The sequence below is a fragment of the Polyodon spathula genome, chromosome 13 (assembly GCF_017654505.1).
Source record: "Polyodon spathula isolate WHYD16114869_AA chromosome 13, ASM1765450v1, whole genome shotgun sequence".
NCBI classification, from domain to species: domain Eukaryota; kingdom Metazoa; phylum Chordata; class Actinopteri; order Acipenseriformes; family Polyodontidae; genus Polyodon; species Polyodon spathula.
Window position 1 is genome coordinate 30,104,242 of NC_054546.1, and position 21,507 is coordinate 30,125,748.

Below are 21,507 nucleotides of genomic sequence, written 5' to 3' on the forward strand. Positions count from 1 at the left end.
CAGTATTTTAATTTGAAGAGCAGAGATGGCGGGGAAACTGAGAGTGGAGGATATGAAAGGTCTCTTACTGCGACTTGATGGTTTTAACCGGTCACTTGGTACGGCTTATTTATATTTTTTAGTTAAGTAAAAGGATCATGTACATATGTTCTTGGATTTAGATAAAACTGCATAAAACAAAATAGTATACGGGGTGGTTTATAGTGCTTGCTGTGTCAAAAAAGTCTCCACAAGGAAGGAAAGTCTGACAAAACCAACCTCATGAGGACACAGGCCGTCCTTATAGTGTTTAAACAGATATTAAACAGTCATTATTGTTTTTTTAAAACAAACTAAAAGTACCCAAATATTTTGTCTATTGTTAACTCTCATCCTGAGTTTTCTTTGATTGGATTTAGGAATAGTAGTCAATGCAAAGTCATCATAAACAATATCAACAAATATGTGTGTGTGTGTACGCGCGCGCGCGCGTATTTGCACATCACTTATTAAAAAGGCTGTTGCACTGGTATAGCCTATAGTTGGTTTTTTTTTTTTTTTTTTTTGGTTTTTGTTTTGTTTTTGTTTTTCCCTACAGAATCTATAAAGAGATATTCCAAAGGATGTTTATAGACGTTCCTTTCAATAGAATTGTGTAAATTAAATCCATTTATTAAGGGTCTAACCAGGCTATATGGTGCTGATTTAAAAACAAAAAAGAGGGGGCAAGCCATGGTAGTAAATAAATAAGAACTACGTACTGTAGTATTTGTCGTATGAGAGCGTAACATACCGATTTGATTATGCTGCTGTATTATTAGACTAGTGGAATTCCTACTGAACAGATCTTGTTTGTTTTGTTTAAGATTCTATGGTGATGTCTCTTGAGCAGAGCTCAGAACATGTAAAGAAATCGCTTCAGAGTCAGACTTACCTCAATCAGGTAAGAGAAGAGAATTAACTATTTATTTATTTATTACTGCAGAGCAAAGTTTTTTTTTTTTTGTTGTTCTATGTTTTGTGTTTTAGTGTTCCTTATTTTCTTAATGGTACAGTAATTCAAAATTTCATTATTTGGAACACCTAAAGGATTTGTACCAAATGAAATAATGCTAGTAAATCTTGCAAAATACATGCTGCTATCATAATTTTGCAGGTTTTTCATGTTCCTATAAAAGGTCAGATAATAAAATATGTGACCTGTTCATGGGTGGAGATACATATTGAGTTGCTGCAATTATTTTGATAGCTCAGTGTTCTTTAATTAGAACCAAAAATGTATCTAAACAAGACCTCAAGAGTGTTTGCACATGAGTAAACTAGACCTGTTTTCTGTGGTCTCAGTAAAATTATTGTATTACAAATTATAAGGAGGCCATTCAGTCCATCAGTGCTTGTCCGGTTCCTAGTAGCTGGTTGATCTCAAAACTGTATTGTGTTGAGTCTTAAAGGATCCCATTATTTCAGCATCAATAACATGACTACAGTAGGTATCCCATGCCATACCCTCACCACTGTCTGTATAAAGTCTTAATGTATTCATTTCCCTCCACCAATCTTCATTGCTCATTCCTTTAAACCCTGTGATTAGTTTTTCCATGACCACAATGTCCTTATTGTATTGTGTGGACTGGAACTGAACACAGTATTCTCAGTGCAGCCTCACCAGTGTGTTATACAACCTCATCATAACCTCTTTTTAAGTTGCTTTCCCACACTGCCTGGTTGCTGACGGGGATGATGATTTATTAATGTAAACTGTCTCCTAAGCAAGTAAAACCTGCAAATTCAATCGAGACACTTCCGTCTACCCCAGTTAGGATTGCAGGCAGGCACCTAATGACCTAATGAGCATCCAATACAGTAGAAGTAGGTTTGTGTGTGTGTGTATATGTGTATATATATATATATATATATATATATATATATATATATATATATATATATATATATATATATATATATATATATAATGTATATATGTATGTATGTATATGTGTGTGTCATTAACTGTCAGAGTCTGTTTTTTTTTTCCTTTTAATCAGTCTGGTTCTCAAGAACACTGTTTCATGATGAGTGATTTGAACAGCAGGGGGCAGCACATTGTTCAAGTGAGCTGTTCTAGTTGCATGTTGGCTTGACCTGTAAAGAAATAGCAAACCGCATGTACACACACATGATTTACTCATAGCATTTATTTTTTTTGACACACAGTTGATCTAAATGGTTGTGGATCCGAATCGAGCTGTCATTTAAATCAGCATCTAAACAGTGTGTGAGCCCCTGAAGTATATTTGAGCGCACTTTAAATGTGTATATCCCAGTGCATGTACTATACTTTACTGCCATACCAATTTAGTTGGCAAAATTGGCAAGATCCTCCTTTGAAAAATAATCAAGAAACCTTCACACAGTTTTGATGTATGCAAACATACTTTAAACTGTCATCACAAAACAAGGATGTCAAAAACATACCCATACACTCGCTAGCAGACTTGGAGCTCGCAAGGAGGGAGGGGGACACCGAAACACTATAGTGATGTAAAAATCATAAAACAATATCACAAACCATTGGTACACTAGAACTGCTTCTTATCACTAGTCACTGTTTCAAGTGCAGCACAGAGACCAGGGCCAAAGGATACAGCTGGAAATTTTATCTAGAGCCTTGTTTTCAGTTTTTGTGTATATCCTTGGAAAGGTTTGGATAAATGGATCCTACTGGCCAAAACTTTTACATTACCTATATATATATTGCAGTGCCTATAGAAAGTCTACACCCCCTTGAACTTTTTGTTGTGTCAGTGCCTCAGAGTTTCATGCATTTAAATGAGGGTTTTTTTCCGCTTATCTACACACCATACTCCACACTGTTAAGGGGGAAAAAAAAGGTTTTATTGAGAAAAAAAAAATACATATTAAAAATATAAAACTGAAAGATAATAATTGGATAAGTCTCCACCTCCTGAGTTAGTACTTGGTGGAAGAACCTTTAGTAGCAATTGTGAGCTGTGAGTCTGTTGGGATAGGTCGCTACCAACTTTGCACACCTAGATTTGGCAATATTTGACCATTCTTTACAAAACTGTTCAAGCTCTGTCAAGTTCCTTGGGGAGCGTTGATGGACAGCAATCTTCAAGTTATGCCACAAATTTTTGATTGAATTTAGGTTGGGGCTATAACTGGGCCACTCAAGGACATTTACTTTTTTGTTCCGTAGCCACTCCAGTGTAGCTTTGGCTTTGTGCTTTGGGTCATTGTCATGCTGAAAGGTGAACTTCCGTCCCAGTTTCAGCTTTCTTGCAGAGGGCAGCAGGTTTCCCTCAAGTACTTCTCTGTACTTTGCTTCATTCATTTTCCCTTCTACCCTGACAAGTGCCCCAGTCTCAGCCGATGCGAAACATCCCCATAACATGATGCTGCCACCACCATGCTTCACCGTAGGGATGGTGTTCTTTGGGTGCTGCGCAATGTTGGGTTTGTGCAAACATTAACGCTTTGCATTTAGGCCAAAAAGTTCCATTTTAGTTTCCTCAGACCACAAAACTTTTTACCACATGGCTAGAGAATTTCCAGAAGAGTGATTTTTTGCATACTTCAAATGGGATTCCAGGTGGATTTTCTTTACTAATGGTTTCCTTCTTGCCACTCTACCATACAGGTCAGATTTGTGGTGCTTGGGATATTGTTGTCTCAGGCACACTTTGACCAGTCTTGGCCATAAAAGCCTGTAGCTCTTGCAAAGTTGCCGTTGGCCTCTTGGTAACCTCTCTGATCAGTCTCTTTCTTGCTTGGTGATCCATTTTGGAGGGTCGGTCTGATCTAAGCAGGGTCTTGGTGGTGCCATACACCTGCCACGTCTTAATAATCGTCTTGACCGTGCTCCAAGGGATAGTCAAGGCCTTTGATATTTTTTTATACCCATCCCCTGATCTGTGCCTTTCAACAGCTTTGTCCCGGAGTTAATTTGAAAGCGTCTTGGTGCTCATGGTTGATTCTTTGCTTTGAAATGCACTACCATTACCCATCAGAGTGAATCTACAGGAACTGCTGAATTTATCCTGAACTCATGTGAATCACTACATTTTAACACAGATGGAGGCCATTTGGTGTGTGATTTTGAAGGCGATTGGTTACACCTGAGCTAATTTAGGATTGCTATTACAAGGGGGGTGGACACTTATCCAACCAAGCTATTTCAGTTTTTGTTTTTAATTAATTGTCTACAAATTTCTAGAATATTTTTTCACTTGGAAGTTGTGGGGTAGAATGTGTAGATTTTTTAATGAATTTTATTTACAGGCTGTAAGGCAACAAAAGGTGAAAATGCTGAAAGGGGGTGTAGACTTTCTATAAGCACTATATATATATATATATATATATATATATATATATATATATATATATATATAACATTACAAAATGATATTGCAAGTGTTTACTGGAACTCATAGTAGTACAGTATTACTGTGATATAATGTTATATTTTGAAATCACATTTTTCAGTTTGTCAGTTTTCCATCAAATATATGGAAAACTACAAAGCAGTGTGATATTCAGTATGTTAACTAACATTATTCAGCAGGTTTCATTCAACTTTACGAAGCAAATTGTGTTAATTCTATAGGGTGATGCAAAACCTTTTGGCCTTCACTGTATACATGCCAAGGACAAATAAAACAATACGTGTTAATAGGGTAGTTAGGTAGGTAAAATGTTTTATGTTATTTTATTTTTTGTTTTGTGAATAAGCATGGTGAACGTGGCAAGTGAGTTTAGTTTACACTCATCTTCATTTGTTCTCCCACCATCTCCCCTTTCTCCACCTCACAACTGGCTCAGACTCATTTTGAGGGTGCATCTTCATTAATAAACTTTCCACCTGCCTTGTTTTATGCTGTAGGATACAAACGAGTCACAATCTGTTCAAATCTTGGTCTGCGGTTTTCAATAATGTCAGAATTTGGGGTATTATGTATTGATTGATACATACACACGTGCATAGATATGCATGAGGTTTAATTATGATTAAATAACATGTCCACATAACCACATTTTATGTGTTTGCATTTACTATAAAGGTAGTGTATTTAAATCACATTGCCAGCACACATTCTCATAAGCCTCTGGGCACAGGGTATTCAGTAGCTCAGCACTGTCAGCAGCAGTGCGGGTGTTGCAGGCTAATTCTAACCCCTGTCAGGCCAATTCTCACCCCAGTACTCTTCTGGGAGGGTGAACATTAGCCTGGGCCAATTCTCACCCCCTGTACTCTGTACATAGCATAATCTTTTTCATTGTACGATAACTAGTCTAAGCTAATCAGCAGTAGGACGTGTATTTGTGATTGTACTGTAAAATATACAGGAAAAAAGACAGGTGTAGACAAAATAAGCTACAAGAACAATAAAAGAACAAAAATGTTTCATACACTACAACCAATAATGTTGTTTAGAGTAAGCCTGGACAACGTGTGTGTATATTAGGTGTCTATCCAGATAATGTTTATATATATATATATATATATATATATATATATATATATATATATATATATATATATATATATATATATAACTGTCACAGAAACCTGAGATGGAATTGTTTTCCTGTTATTCACTGGAGGCCCATCTATTAATTTTTTATAATTCATGGATACCCTTGTGATGCTAATATTAAAGAAGACGAGGTTCAGCAGTACAGCTGTTTTTTTTTCCTTTTTTTTTTTTTTTTAACATAGTGTTTCAGTGCTGTACAGACCTTCTGTATTGTTATCCATTAGTGCTTCAGCTTTGTTGGATGATTGCCTTTACCTTGTTTTAATTTACTGTTCTTCTCCAGTTTCTCTGAGATATGAATGTACCAGCTTTACATCGTTTTGTTGGTCATTAATGAACATTTCTGTACTGTGGGTGTTGCTGATTAAAAACAAGATGTGTGTTTTGAATTGAAAGTGATGGTCTTGACGAGTTGAATGGGCCAAAGTTCAAATATATTTTCCTCTAGAGGAATTATCACTTTTTGATGTCACTACTGTGGTATTATGCCTTTTTTTCAAATAACTCAGGATGTATATAGCCTACATGCATGTATTCTCTCTCCTCTCTCTCTCTGTCTGTCTGTGTCTGTCTCTCTCTCATATATACATACATACAGTGGCTTGCAAAAGTATTCAGACCCCTGATCAATTCTTTCATATTACCGAATTACAAATGGTACGCTGAAATTTCGTTCTGTTTGATATTTTATTTTTAAACACTGAAACTCAGAATCAATTATTGTAAGGTGACATTGGTTTTATGTTGGGAAATATTTTTAAGAAAAATAAAAAACTGAAATATCTCGCTTGCATAAGTATTCAACCCCTGTGCTGTGGAAGCTCCCAGTTTGCACCGGTGAAAGAAATTGCCCCAACGAGGACACAATTACCTTACCATTGGCCTCCACCTGTGAACCATTAAAGTCGCTGTCACACTTTCTGGATAAAAACCCCACTGTAATAAGGGTAGACTACATGCCGCTCCCACCTCCGCTGCCCGGAGACTACACGCCGCTCCCATCTCCACTGGCAGGAGCAGAGCAGCAGGAGCTGCCTCTGCCTCCTCCACCAGCAGAGGGTGAATGCCTGCTGGGTCCCCGTCCACCAGCAGAGGGTGAATGCCTGCTGGGTCCCCGTCCACCAGCAGAGGGTGAATGCCTGCTGGTATCACTTCCCCCACCAGCAGAAGGTGAATGCCTGCTGGTGTCACTTCCCCCACCATCACGAGGAGAGGAGCTGGAGCTGTCTCTGCCTCCATCACCATCAGGGGGAGAGGAGCAGGAGCTGCCTCTCCCTTCACCCGAAGGACCAGGACTAGATGCTGGCGGTCCTCAGCAGCCCCTGCATAGGCTGCTGAGGGAAGCACGGGGAAGAACCGCCCGGCCTCAGTGGCTGAGAAGAGGGCCAACACCCACACCCCAGCTTGTCCTGACTCCCTGCATCGCTTCGCCCAAGGATGCCTGTCTAGCATCGCCTGGGGTTGCCTGTTCCTCCGCATTGCCTGGGGTTGCCTGTTCCTCCGCATCGCCTGGGGTTGCTGGAACTGCTTCGCCAGGGGTTGCAGTCAGCTCTGCTTGGCCACAGGGGTCAGTTTGGCCGGAGCCCCACCAGACGGAGCTGTCGGCTATGAAAAAGGGGGGAGAGGTCAGGAGACCACCTTTCCCCACAGCAATTTCGCTGCAGGAATTCTGGGGGCTGGAGTCCCCCCAGAGGGAGCTGCCGGCTATAAAGGGGGGAGAGGTCAGACCACCTTCCCCTGCAGCAGTTTCGCTGCCTGAGATCTTGGGGGAGGTCTGGAGACCACCAACCCCAGCAGCTTTTCCGCTGTGGACTTGCCCCGGCTGAAGGAGTCAGTCTGGGCGCTGTCGGCATGCTTGCTGACAGCCGCACCATTGGCAGCATTTCCGCTGCCGGTGGTATAGCGGGAGGAGAGATTCGCCCCACTGTCAGCACGTCTGGCTACTGGCAACATTGCCGCCCATCAACCCCTTAAAGTCCCTGTTCGTGGCCCAGGACTTTGAGCGAGACTTTGTGGATTTTAAGGGGGGACGTGGCCATTGAGGCCATGTGTGCTGTGCACAAGGAGGGGTATATGTGGCAAAGTGGCCACCCCTGTGTGTATTTTGTGTTATGTGTTGTGTTTTAATGTTGGTATATAGTCATTGGTACACGGGATATAAATGGGTCTGTGTAACATGAGTGTTTTAAACGTATATTTGTATTTAGGCACGAGGATTGCACAGCACTTCAAGTGCAAGTAAAATGTAACATGTGAGCACAGGGAATTGCACTTTTTATTAATTCACGTGCAGTTGTACCGAGACTCCAATTGAATGATTGATTAGCAGTCGAGTCTCGGTACAGCTGCATAAAAGCAGCATGTTTTCACATACTCGGGGTTGTGTGTTCGGTGAGTGGAGAAGATGATTGGAGACGGAGGTAATAGTAATAATTATAATAATAATCGTAATCATTAAAATATCTGCTCACCGTGTTTTGTCTATATAGTCCGTTTTGTTTGTTTTTATATTTTGGCGACAAGTGCTGTGTCCTGTGTTTTTGTTTGATGCAACCTTTTTATTTCCTGACTGTCTGTTCTCTTATTAAATGCTGAGCGAGACCATTCGCTCAGCTCCACCAAACTCCACCTCTCTTGTTTATTTCCTGGCTCTAGTCTGACGTCACCCACTCCGGCCGTCTTTGTGACACATAGTCATTAGGGGCATACATAGAAACAAAAGCAAATTTCACATTGTTCAAGGAACCTAGCAAATGGACAAAACCCCCTGAGTCGTCACCCCCAGATCCTTCAACAGAAAGTTTGTTTCCTATTTACCAATATAAGAACCCCCTTAGTTTTATTAGTTGCAGAAGATTATGCTGCAACACGAGTGTTTATTTTGAAAGCGGTGAATGTCCTCAGATTTAAGAAGAGATTCCTGTATTAATGCAATCTATATCCTTTTACGGTGCAGAAAATCTAAACACTTTATGCGTTTAACAGGAGTATTTAAACCACAGACGTTCCAAGATAGAATATTAATATCAGCCATCATGGTGGATCAACAAACGAAAACCTCACTCTCAGGAAAACAAACAGAATTAAGACAGACATAGGGTGTGCTCTACTAGTTGCAACAAAGAGCACATTGTGTGAAAAGATAATATACCAATTAAAATAATGTCGGACAGATACGGTATGCAAAACAGTACAATATAATTGTAGGCAAGCACTGGCAAATAGAACAACACTAAAGAACAGATTAATAGAAAGTCAGCACTGAGGCAGAATAACAATACAAACAAGGCAGTCAGCAAAGAGGTAGAAATTACTCTCTTATCTGCCAAACATAAAACTTACAGATTCGTGACCCCTCAACACAGCAAGGTAACGATGTGATCTCTAACCCCCGCCCCGACTCCAAGTCAACCACAAGACAAATATCTGTATATCGGCTTATTATTTTTTAATCTTATACACCTAGCCCCGAAGAAGAAAAAAAAGGCACTTTACAGTATAGCACAAGTGCAACCACATTTAACAAATAATTTGTCAATAAGCAATTAACAATCTGTAATGTCAGTGTTGTCAAACCTTAAGTGCCAGTTAACTTCAAACATCGCTCCACAGTTCAGATCCCTTGCTGAATTTGCGTCCCTTGCCAAAATAGGATCCACAGACTGCGAAATCTTGAACTTCCACAGGCCTTTTAAATAGCCAGTGTTTCACCCCATGAAACACCTTAACCTGAGCTGGATAAATCAGGAAAGACTTGAATGAGACGTTTTCTGGCTTGTGCTTGTCCCCTCTCTTCTGTTCTGTGAGATTGCTGTAATCCGGGAAAAAGCGAAGTGAACAGCCACATTGCTGCAGTGTGGAGCTGATCCGAGCTCCAGCAAGAAAGACCTGGCGGTTGTTGTAACGCAGCAGCTTGAAAATCAATTGAAAACCTATTTCTACGGCCTTCCTTTCCACTGTAGATGTAGTGGGCTGTTTCGATCTCAATAGATCTGCCCTCTAAAGCCAGAATCCATTTAGGAAGATTGTGTTGGAGGAATTTGATAGGGTTATACTTCTCTTTGCCCTTGTCTAACCCAAAAAGCCTTAGATTATTTTGGCGCTGTTTGTCCTCCTATTGAACCAGTTTCTCCTGCAATCTATCAACAGCGAGTCTGGTTTCAGGTGACTCCTGTTTCACCTCCCGAACAGTTACCTGCATATTGTCAAACTTAGAAGTAAATGTTTTCAAATCCTTTTCCAAGGATCCGAGCCTCTCCGTTAAACCGTGAAGTTCTACCGAAATCACTAGTCTCATTAGGGGCTGCAAATCCCGGAGCTGTTGTTTCAGCAAATCCACAACGGTAGCACGCAGCTGTGACTCGGGGAGGTCGGTACTCATATCCTTTAACTTTTTCTTTAATGGTGAGGAACTCATATCTTTATCATGTTTCATTGCCTTCTCCTATATTTTATAATATCTTATATCGAATTAAGTGGCTGAAAAATGCCCGGATAAAAAAATAACTGTCGGATGGAAGGGAACAGCAGACTCGGGCGTCCATTCCTGACGGCGGCAATTTATATGAAACTGAAGATCTTGTTTGTGTGAGGTTTCTGGAAAATCTCATGAGTGAAAACGAGGCCGCGTACAGTGATCAATTTTTCAGGTTGATATAAAAAAATTTAGCCCATTATCAGCAAAAAAATATTTAGGTCTGGTGGAAAAAATAGGGTAGGTCGAGTAACCGGAACCACACATTTTTTTGTTTAGCCCAAGCATTAACTATATGTCTGATTGTGTTGAAACTGATTTGCTGATGTGTGTTTTTCTTTCCCCCCCCCCATAGAGTATCCAACCTCTCCACACAGCCTTTATGCCTCCTGAAGACCTGGCACTCACCCCCACCCTCTCCCGGGATGCACCTGTTATGAAATGAAATGCATTTTTGTTTTTATTTTTTGTATCTCTCTTCAGAAGAGAATCTGTCTTTGTGCCCTGCATGTAATAATGCTGCCGGTTCAATAAATTCAATTTTGTTTCAGTTACTGGCTTCAAGTGTTCTTGAGAACCACAGTCTAGTTCTGATGGTGATGGCCTGCTTTTTCGCGGTGCTATCACAGGATGTATCTTGAAACCCCACACAGGAACAGGTAGTGTCAATACTGTGTTAATTTTTTAAAACTTTATTGGACATAATACAACAAGAACAGCAGGTACAGAAATCACAGTACACTCTGTATATGTTACAATGGGCAGGGAGAAAACTAGATATGAAGAGGCAGGGCTGGGGGAGGTGTGGTTTTCTACTCATGTCTCATGAAGCTTGCACAGAATTGCAATTGTGTGTTAACTCACCTGAATGCCGCTGACTCGTCTCTGTAAGACTCCTGTCAGAATGGATAGAGACTCTAGTGGTTCTCTGTATTTCTCTGTACTGTATGCTCTGGTAACAGCACTGTACACGACAGCTGTGATACTGAAAGTGGCGAGAGGGGAGTTGAAGCTGGGGCTGTGGTGTGTCTGGAGCCTGTTCTTGGTCTTCATTGGGGAGCCTCTTTGTTTCATCAAACTGCCTGGCTACTCTGGTTTGCTCCTACTCTCTGTGGGTTTCCTTATCTCCAATTCCAGACTGTGCAAGTCTATGGAGCTATTATCAGTAGGCAACAGGGCAATACTGATTACAGGTAAGTTCAGTATTATAACCCTTTCTTGGGATAAATACCGTCGCAGGTTTTATGTGCTCGTATAGTCTATGGAATTAATGAGCCAGATTCATTATGAGAAAATGGAACTGTAATGTAAAGAGACTATTTCAAATAATAATGGAACCAAACAAGCAACAACGTAAGTATTCTGGGTATTATTTTATGGACTTGTTTTAAGTTGATTGCTTGTTATATCACATTAACAGTATTTATTTTTTATACCCCCCAAATTGTGCAAATTGCATTTTGGTTGAAAGCAATTAATACATCTGTTCGAATGTGATTTGAGAATCTCAGCATTTCCATATATCTAAATCGACTTGAAAAATATTGTTTTTAGTATTGCTTGTTGTGTATTCTGAACTTTTTTTTCTAGAAGTTAATGGTGCTGTTTTAGTTTTACAATATAAAGAGCACACAGAAAAGGTGTCTTAAGGTGCCTTGATAATGGGTTCAGGAATAGCTCTAGCTATAGTTGCCTGTCCATAGACTAATGTAGGTTGGATCAGCCAGTGTCTTTGTATTAGTAAGTGCAAGTGCCAACAAATCTAAAGGGAATTTGTTTTGAAAATGGCTCTTTTAAAGACAATTGGCCAGTGTTATCTAGGACAAGCAACTAGAACAAAATAACATTTCCTGAGCTCAGATGAAAGCCCCTTAACACAGACTATAAATACGCACAGTATTTTAATAATTGCAATAATTATTCAAATACTTCAGTTAGATTGCAAACATAATACAAATTGAAAATGAAATTTGAAGTGTCATACTCTTTAAGGCGCCTCATGAATGGCTAACTTTATATAAGTGATATCAGCAATGAAAGCAAGAGAAAAAAACAGCTACCCATTTAAACCAGTAGAAGTGCTTGTGTAACCAGGCAACTGCTGTCTGCATTTACACCGCATCACTTAACCTTCAGAATTCTTTTTCTAGAATAAATTATGTTTTCACCTAAGGACAAAGGGATAGCCACAACTTATCAAGACTACTGTTTTTGTTTTTACAGTTTAACTGATTTTAAAACATCAGTAAAGTTCACACACATACAGAGGGTCCTCATCACGGAATAACTGGACAGCATCTGAAAGATTACACATTATTTGCATAAAAAATAACCAAATTCAATCCAAACGGCTAGAGAAGGGTTATGAGACAAGATTGGTGCAATATCAAGACGGTTATCACATTCATCATTTAAAATTTTTGGTTTTTTTTTTTTTTTAAGTGAGTGTTTAAATGCAAGTTAATAAAATATAAACCTATCACTGTGGAGTGTATTTGTTCCTCTCTTCTTGTAGGCTGTGACTCTGGGTTTGGTCATGCCCTGGCAAAACACTTGGACAGGCTGGGCTTCACTGTGTTCGCTGGGGTTCTGAACGAGCAGGGCCCAGGTTCTGTGGAGCTCAAGAGGAGTGGATCGGAAAGACTTTTAGTCCTCCAGTTGGATGTGACTGACATGGTACAAATTGAGCAAGCCTACCTGAAAATTAAAGCACTTACCAAAGAAACAGGTAAGCTAGGGTCTGGTGTGTCAATTACTTTTTAATTGAATATATCTATGGGTATAGAAAATCACACAGTGTACACCCCTCTGAAAAATGCAGTCCAGATAGATTGTGCAGGAAGCAGTAGGATCATCCACTAGTAAGAGTTTGATGGCCACACATCACCTCTGCTCCGTACACAATTCAGTTTGAGAGAGAGGGATGTTCAGGTCTGGATTTAGGAACTTCAAAGCTAACTCACAATGCATGTCTTCCAGTGGAAACAGGTGTGTCCCCAGCTTTGTAAGTTTGATTTGCGCCACTAACACTGCTGTTGCTTTTCACAGTGCATTAGGGGTTCCTTCTTTCATGACACACTGTAGTGGTTTTCTGCAAACCGTGCCATTCCAAGAACACCCAGGAGTCTTGATGGACTTGTTGGTCGAGGGATGAAACAATAACACAGGCACCCTTGATCGTGCTCCTTGTGAAGTCACTGAGATCCTCCCAAGATTGTTGCTGAATACAGTTGCACATAAACACTAGTACAGATTATATGTACATCATTTATTCAAATGTTGCAGTCTGTATTTCGTTAGTACAGTGCATAACAGTCAATGGAGAAAGAATGAGAAGCATGACCTGAAATGACCACTGAAGTGTATCTCTAAAAAAAGGCATTTGATAAAAGCAAAACTAAAGTGAGTAGGAATGTTTTTGTTTTACAAAGTTTAAGACAATAACAAAAAAAAAAAGATGAAGTTACAAATATGATGCTTTTGAGAATGTTTTGAGAGCACTGATTAATTAAAACATTAAAAAAATATCTGAAATGAAGCACATCTGGAATCTGAAACAATCTGTTCTGGTAGTTTGTACGATGTTCTAAACTGTTTTTGTTCTTACTAGGAAAAAAAAAAAAATGTATTGAAAGACAGGATACAAGCTAAAAGCAATATTAACCAAACAGTCCATTTCGTTATACAGATAGTTTACCTTGACAAAAGTAAAATATGACATGTTTTATTTCCTTTTTGGTTAAAGCCCAAATAACAAAGAAAGTCATGTTTTTGTTGCTTTTAAGGATAAACACCCTAATCCAGGAAATACCTTTGTTAGTCTTCCGAAGTATATACATTCAAAATAACAAATGACCCACAATGTGTTTTTCTCAAAAACAATGGCATAAAAGCCTGAACTGTTTTTCAGTCATACAAGATAACTATTAACAACATACTTAACATACTTTGAATATGTAATGTTTCATATGTACCAGTGCAGTGAACAACAGAATTTTTGTGTTTGAAAATTCTTTCAAAATTGTAATATTTTGAATCTGCTACTAACAAAAACATAATTTGTCCCACATTACAATAACATATCTTGGGAGAAAGATAAACCCAGTACTGTACCCCGTCAAATGTCATTTTAAAGAAATTAGAAAAACACTCTTCTGTGTTATTTTATTTTATAGTATTGGTTCCCTTTACATCTTTTTTTTCTTTATAAATTTTGTTATATAAACAAATGTGAATATTCACACATTTCAAGAAGAATGGGTACTTATTCAAATATCTGAATATATACAGTACACATCAATAACACTAAAATCTAAACGTATAAGAAATGTTTCTTAGACGTTTGTTCCCCACACCAAAGGACAGTACTTTATTTACCCTGAAGTGCCTGCATTACACTAAGTGGTCCTGCTCTGTTTTTTTTTTTTAAGGGCTCTGGGGTGTTGTAAACAATGCAGGAATCCTAGGTTTCATCGCCGATGGAGAGATTCTGCCCATGAGTCTTTTCAAGAACTGCATGGCGGTCAACTTCTTTGCAGCAGTGGAACTGTCACAGACATTTCTACCATTGCTACGCCAGGCCAAGGGCAGACTGGTCAACATTTCCAGCATGGCAGGTAGGATATACATTGCTGTTACTCTACAGCTATGGCCAAAAGTTTTGCATCACATAGAATTTTAAGATTGAGACATAATTAAAAATGCCAGACAAGAACTGGCATTTTTTGTACTCCTTTACTCTGGGTCCCTTCTGGCTTATTTGTCTGCCTCTCAGTTCCCTTAATCTCAGGATAGTTATTTTTAAAGTTCGGTATTTCACTGGTGATGCATCTCTTGCCCATTATCGTCTGTCTGAATAGAGTTGTCTGTAGCAAGTTGCAGACTTTTCTACTATACAGTGTCTCATTGTGGATCAAGGTCAATTTCTGTCCGCTCCAACACATCTTCACAAAAGAATCCCTTGAACAATTTGAGCTGCTTACTTTGCAAAATATGTCTAACTCTTACAGTATTCATTTGTACTGTCTGAGAATTGTTTCATACTGACAAAATTTTGTTTTTCAAAGTACAAAACATGTTTTAGGATTTTATTTTATGAGAAATATATAGAAAAAGAAGGTTGGTCATTGACACTGCGGTGAGTGACTGGGTCTGGCTTGCCAAAAGGATGATAAACAGTTAGAGTGCAAAGAAAAACAATGTTTTGGAAAGAAAAGAAAAACTGAATAAAAAAGGCTACAGAAAGAATATCACAGAAGATTGTCTCCAGCATCCACCTTCAAGGTTAGAGCACAACTGAGCCCTGTGTATTTCCATGCCCTTATATATAGAACCGATTTCCCTAAAGTCTGCTCTCATTTAAATATTATATATATAATATACACACAGCTCTGGGAAAAAATTGAGACCACTGCAAAATTCAGTTTTGCAGTGGTCTACTGACTACTGACAACATTTCTCCCAAATTCCAAATAAAAATATTGTTATTTAGAGCATTTATTTGCAGAAAATTACAACTGGTCACAATAACAAATGACGCACCCCCAGATCATCACCGATCCTCCACCACATTTCACAGTGGGTGCAAGACACTGAGGCTTGTAGGCCTCTCCAGGTCTCCGTCTAACCGTTAGACAACCAGGTGTTGGGCAAAGCTGAAAATTGGACTCATCTGGGGGTGCTTCAGCAAGGCTAGAACCGAGCAGATTTGTCTTTGTGAAGGACGCATGAATCAAGCCAAGTACAAGGTTGTCCTGGAAGAAAACTTGCTTCCTTCTGCTCTGACAATGTTCCCCAACTCTGAGGATTGGTTTTTCCAGCAGGACAATGCGCAATGCCACACAGCCAGGTCAATCAAGGTGTGGATGGAGGACCACCAGATCAAGACCCTGTCATGGCCAGCCCAATCTCCAGACCTGAACCCCATTGAAAACCTCTGGAATGTGATCAAGAGGAAGATGGATGGTCACAAGCCATCAAACAAAGCCGAGCTGCTTGAATTTTTGCGCCAGGAGTGGCATAAAGTCACCCAACATCAATGTGAAAGACTGGTGGAGAGCATGCCAAGAAGCATGAAAGCTGTGCTTGAAAATCAGGGTTATTCCACCAAATATTGATTTGAGAACTCTTCCTAAGTTAAAACATTAGTATTGTGTTGTTTAAAAACGAATATGAACTTATTTTCTTTGCATTATTCGAAGTTCTGTCAACACTGCATCTTTTTTGTTATTTTGACCAGTTGTCATTTTCTGCAAATAAATGCTCTAAATGACAGTATTTTTATTTGCAATTTGGGAGAAATGTTGTCAGCAGTTTATAGAATAAAACCAAAATGGTCATTTTACCCAAACACATACTTATAAATAGTAAAACCAAAGAAACTGAATTTTTCAGTGGTCTTAATTTTTTCCTGAGCTGTGTGTGTATATATATATATATATATATATATATATATATATATATATATATATATATATATATATATATATATATATATACACACACACACACACACACACACACAGTGCCTTGCAAAAGTATTCAGACCCCTGACCAATTCTCTCATATTGCTGAATTACAAATGGTACATTGAAATTTCGTTCTGTTCGATATTTTATTTTAAAACACAGAAACTCAAAATCAATTATTGTAAGGTGACATTGGTTTTATGATGGAAAATATTTTTAAGAAAAATTAAAAACTGAAATATCTTGCTTGCATAAGTATTCAACCCCCACACATTAATATTTGGTAGAGCCACCTTTCGCTGCAATAACAGCTTTAAGTCTTTTGGAGTAAGTATGTACCAGCTTTGCACACAGTGTCGGAGTGATTTTGGCCCATTCTTCTTGGCAGATTTGCTCCAGGTTGTTCAGGTTGGTTGGACGACTCTTGTGGACCGCAATTTTCAAATAGTGCCACAGATTCTCAATGGGATTGAGATCAGGACTTCGACTGGGCCACTGTAGGACATTCACCTTTTTGTTCTTGAGCCACTCTATTGTTGCTTTGGCCTTGTGCTTGGGATCATTGTCCTGCTGAAAGGTGAATTTCCTCCCAAGCTTCCGTTTTTTAGCAGACTGAAGCAGATTCTCTTGCAGTATTTTCCTGTATTTTGCTCCATCCATTCTTCCTTCAATTGTAACAAGATGCCCAGTCCCTGCTGATGAGAAGCATCCCCACAGCATGGTGCTGCCACCACCATACTTCACTGTAGGGATGGTGTGTCTTGAGGCATGGGCAGAGTTAGGTTTGTGCCACATATAGCGCTTTGAGTTTTGGCCAAAAAGCTCTATCTTTGTCTCATCTGACCACAAAACCTTTTCCCACATTGCAGCTGTGTCACTATCATGCTTTCTGGCAAACTCCGGACGTGCTTTCAGATGGTACTTTTTGAGTAATGGCTTCTTTCTTGCCACCCTCCCATACAGGCCAGTGTTGTGCAGAGCTCTTGATATGGTTGACTGGTGCACCATTACTTCACTCCCAGCCACTGAACTCTGTAGCTCCTTCAAAGTGATTGTTGGCCTCTCTGTGGCTTCTCTCACAAGTCTCCTTCTTGTTTGAGCGCTGAGTTTTGAGGGACAGCCTTTTCTTGGCTGTGCCTGGGTGGTGTGATGCAGCTTCCACTTCCTGATTATTGATCCAACTGTGCTCACTGGGATATCCAAACACTTGGATATTATTTTGTACCCTTTCCCTAATCTATGAATTTGTATTACTTTATCTCTAACTTCTGTAGAATGCTCTTTAGTCTCCATTTTCCTTCAGATTCACAGCCTTACCAATGATCCTTCAACAGTGGGGTTTCTATCCAGAAAATGTGACATTAGCTTTAATGGTTCACAGGTGGGGCCAATGGTAAGGTAATTGTGATATTGCAAGATATTTCAGTTTTTTATTTTTCTTAAATATTTCCCAACATAAAACCAATGTCACCTTACAATAATTGATTTTCAGTTTAAGTGTCTAAAAATAAAATATCAAACAGAACGAAATTTCAATGTACCACTTGTAATTCAGTAATATGAGAGAATTGGTCAGGGCACTGTATATAATGTACAGCAGCTATGACCTTTAACCATTTAGTTTTTGCTGATGTCGCACTATCAGTCCTCATTATATGCTGAGGTGTCAGTAATGCCCATCTTTTATACACAGAGTACCAGCTACTACTAGCAACGAGGAGAAGCAAACTTTTACTTTGCTTTATGTTGTTCTCTAAGAATGGGGATACACTGCAGTGATTTAGGGAAAGGGTAAGCAAGAATTCATTCCTCATGCGAATCACACACATTCATACATGAAGGGAAGTAGGAAAGGTTCTTGGATAAACAAAAATACTTTGGTACCAAAAATAAATAAACAGGCCATCCTGTCATAGTTATATCGCTGTTTTTTATTTCAGTTTTTATTTAACAATGTTTACCTTTTGTTTTACCTTAATACATTCACATCTTATGATAAAATAACCATAGCAGTTTGGTCTTCCTGAACTACATTCTTTATTTAAGACTCAGCTGGTTTGTGCCTACCCATTTTGTGCCTAACAAAACGGCTGTTATTTATAGAGAAACAACACAAGATTGAATGTCTTGGTATCACATGGCAACAACATCACAATGCAATTCCATTTATCACACTGTGAAAGGATAGCGTCACTGGCAAGGCTGGTCACCGGCAGGAGAGAGACTCAGAAACAGAGAGCTGTAGTTTTAAGCGCTTTTTATTAAACAAAAACAAATGGTTAAACAAACAAATCAATTGACAAACAAAAGAAACTCACCCCCCAAGCAGTGCTATCATGGTGTCCTAGCCTAGAGTACAGCCTGCTACTCCCAGCTCCTATCCTAACTACGTCCAACAAACAAATGGTCTGGCTCCCTTTGTCTACCATGTGGCTGGGGCTTGATTTGATTATTCCAACAAGACTCAGCCACATTGTGCCCATGAATCCCTGCCAAATTTAAATTCAAAGTAAACCATGTTTACAGGCCAGGCATCCACCCGGTCACACTCGCCTTATCAGTACGATCTCTGTGCCATTCACTTTCATTGGGATTCCAAATGACTTTTTTTTTTTTTTTTTTTTATCTACTCAGAAGACACTTATTTCCTCGTAAACTCAATGTGCTCTGTAGTTGTCACTTAAATACTAAAAAATATGCAATAAGGAGGGGAAGGCAACTACCTTATCCTTTTATGATTTAAAAGGTTCAGTCCAATTATTGAAAGCTTTGGGACCAGGTCAGGGGTATAACTGGTTCAGTTTGATAATATTAAGTACATGGTGAACCTGGACCATAAGTTTTGACCTTGCCTATATGCATAGGGTGCTGAATAGAGCTTCTCTGCCCTCTTGCAGTGCTACCACAGCCTGCATTATACCCTGTAGTATATGCAATATTTAACCAGTAAGTAATTCTCTGTATTGTCTGGTTGGCAGCATCATAAGGTTACCCTGACCTTGACAAGAGGCAATATGTGTAAGTAATTTAGTGGGCTTGGCATGTCATCAAGTCTCAGTGGGTGGGACATTTCTCAAGTCATAAATATGCTTGTGGAAAAAAGCTCTGCCTGCCTGTTGTACTGACAGCCACAAACGCTTCATTTTTCAATAATATTCATAACCTGTTTAAAGGGCTTGAAGGAGTGCTAATCAAAACAGCAACTTTTACAGTAATTCTACAGCATTGTATTTCAAATAAATGTAAAAAACAAACAAAAAAAAAACATACAACAAAAGGGAGGACATTGACCTTGGTTATTGCACCTTCATAATTAACACCAAATATTAAGGCATATTTCTTCTTTCAGGTCAAGTTCCTATCCCTAGGTTTGCAGCTTACGCTGCTTCAAAAGCTGCACTTAGTATTTTTTCTGCAGTGATGAGACTGGAACTTTCCAAGTGGGGCGTCAAAGTTGTCACAGTCCAACCTAGTGCCTTCAAAACAAGTAGGTACCATTACTGTACAATAGTACTGAGAGTCTAGTAAAAATTACATAAAACAACAGACTGTTGTTGCAAAATACAATTATTGTAGGTGTTAGATGTTTTAGCACAATCTAGTAGCCATTAGTTTTTTTGACTAATAATATGAGTACACAATTGAACTCTTCAAAGTAAAATGTACTGAATTAGTTTGAAGCAGTTAAAAAGGTGTGGTGTAAAATAGTGATTTAAGGTTAGGGGATGTTTATGGGTACTTGCTTATGTGGATGTTCCTGGAGCAATTGCCTCTGAAAAAACAATATGTGTTTTATGCACAGGATACGTGTTGTACAAATGAAATTCTGGCATTTCCACATTTATTGAATTCTGCTTCTGAAATATTAAACTCCATCAGGTATCTACGGCACACAAGAGCAATGGAACTACCACCAGGAACAAATCCTCTCCCAGCTGCGTCCTAATGTAAAAGAAGACTACAGTGAGGAGTACATCTTAACTTTACAGAACAACCTCCCCAAGATGAGTGCTGTCTCCTCAGAGAATCTCCAGCCAGTGCTTGATGACATCCTCCATGCCCTAATGGCACCTAACCCAGAACATCTTTACAGCCCGGGCAGGTCAGCCTGGTTCATCCCCTTCATTCACAGCTTGTTACCAGTGCGTCTCTGGGACATTGTCATCTGCTCAATGTTTGAGTCTCACAAGCACCTCCCAGGAGGCATCCAGGGTAAACCACAGGAGAAACATAACAGGACCTAGTAGGTGTACAGCCAAGGAGATGCCAGGACATTATGCAGCTCTTGTTTTACACATAAACTAAAACTCAATGTACCTGTAAGCTGTGAAGTGTTTACCTCAGTGTCAATGTAACCCATAGGCAACTATAACTCTAATTAGCCTTACAAACGTTTACCATAGTAAAAGCATACCAAAGGGCAATAAAGCACAGTGAAAGCTTGGTAAAGCATAGGTAAGCATTGTAAAGAATAGTGAGGTATGGTAAATCATATTTAAAAAAATAAATAAACAAACACATGGCAAACTGGGATAAACTATGGTAAATGCACACTATGAACCTTGGGAAAGCATGGTAAAACTGGAAAAATACAGAAATGCAAAAATAACATGGTAAACTTTTGTAAGGGTATATACAGCTATGTTGTTAATATACAGGTTTAAATAACAGCTATAGTCGGTTTCTAGTCATGACCAGTCCTTATTTAGTCCATTGTGAAAAGAGGGAAAAGGTTGATAAATAGAATATTGTTTGGCAGCTGAGACATTTAGCTATTAAACCTCACCAAAGTCTGCACTGCGGTATTTCTTTTGTAAAAACGAAAAAATTCTTCTTAAAGAACTACCAAATAATACACAGATAAGAAAGTAGAGACCAACCTGGGGTAGGGCACTGTTACTAAATATCAATCACACTATCTATGTATCGGAAAATATAGTGGATTATTTGTTGGTAACACAAAACAGCATCAAACCACAAGATTTCATCTTGTGAGCTTCTTCAATTAGAGAGAAGTGGTTTATAGAAA

General features: G+C 39.1%; 1 protein-coding gene across 1 annotated transcript; it reads left to right on the plus strand.

The window, feature by feature from the left end:
- The first annotated feature begins 10 nt into the window (after positions 1 to 10).
- Positions 11 to 20,944, plus strand: LOC121325854 (17-beta-hydroxysteroid dehydrogenase type 2-like). Its single transcript, XM_041268943.1, has 7 exons — positions 11 to 98; positions 846 to 922; positions 10,367 to 11,204; positions 12,527 to 12,739; positions 14,442 to 14,627; positions 19,828 to 19,965; positions 20,358 to 20,944. The coding sequence occupies exons 3-7, from the start codon at positions 10,880 to 10,882 to the stop codon at positions 20,720 to 20,722; spliced, it is 1,227 nt and encodes a 408-aa protein (XP_041124877.1). The 5' UTR covers positions 11 to 98; positions 846 to 922; positions 10,367 to 10,879; the 3' UTR covers positions 20,723 to 20,944.
- The last annotated feature ends 563 nt before the right edge of the window (positions 20,945 to 21,507 follow it).

Bases quoted from the DNA above. Each gene is read 5' to 3' on its own strand.
- LOC121325854 (XM_041268943.1), top strand. From the start codon at position 10,880: ATGCCGCTGACTCGTCTCTGTAAGACTCCTGTCAGAATGGATAGAGAC. The intron at 12,740-14,441 runs GTAAGCTAGGGT...TTTTTTTTTAAG, and splicing joins AGCACTTACCAAAGAAACAG to GGCTCTGGGGTGTTGTAAAC. The intron at 19,966-20,357 runs GTAGGTACCATT...AAACTCCATCAG, and splicing joins ACCTAGTGCCTTCAAAACAA to GTATCTACGGCACACAAGAG.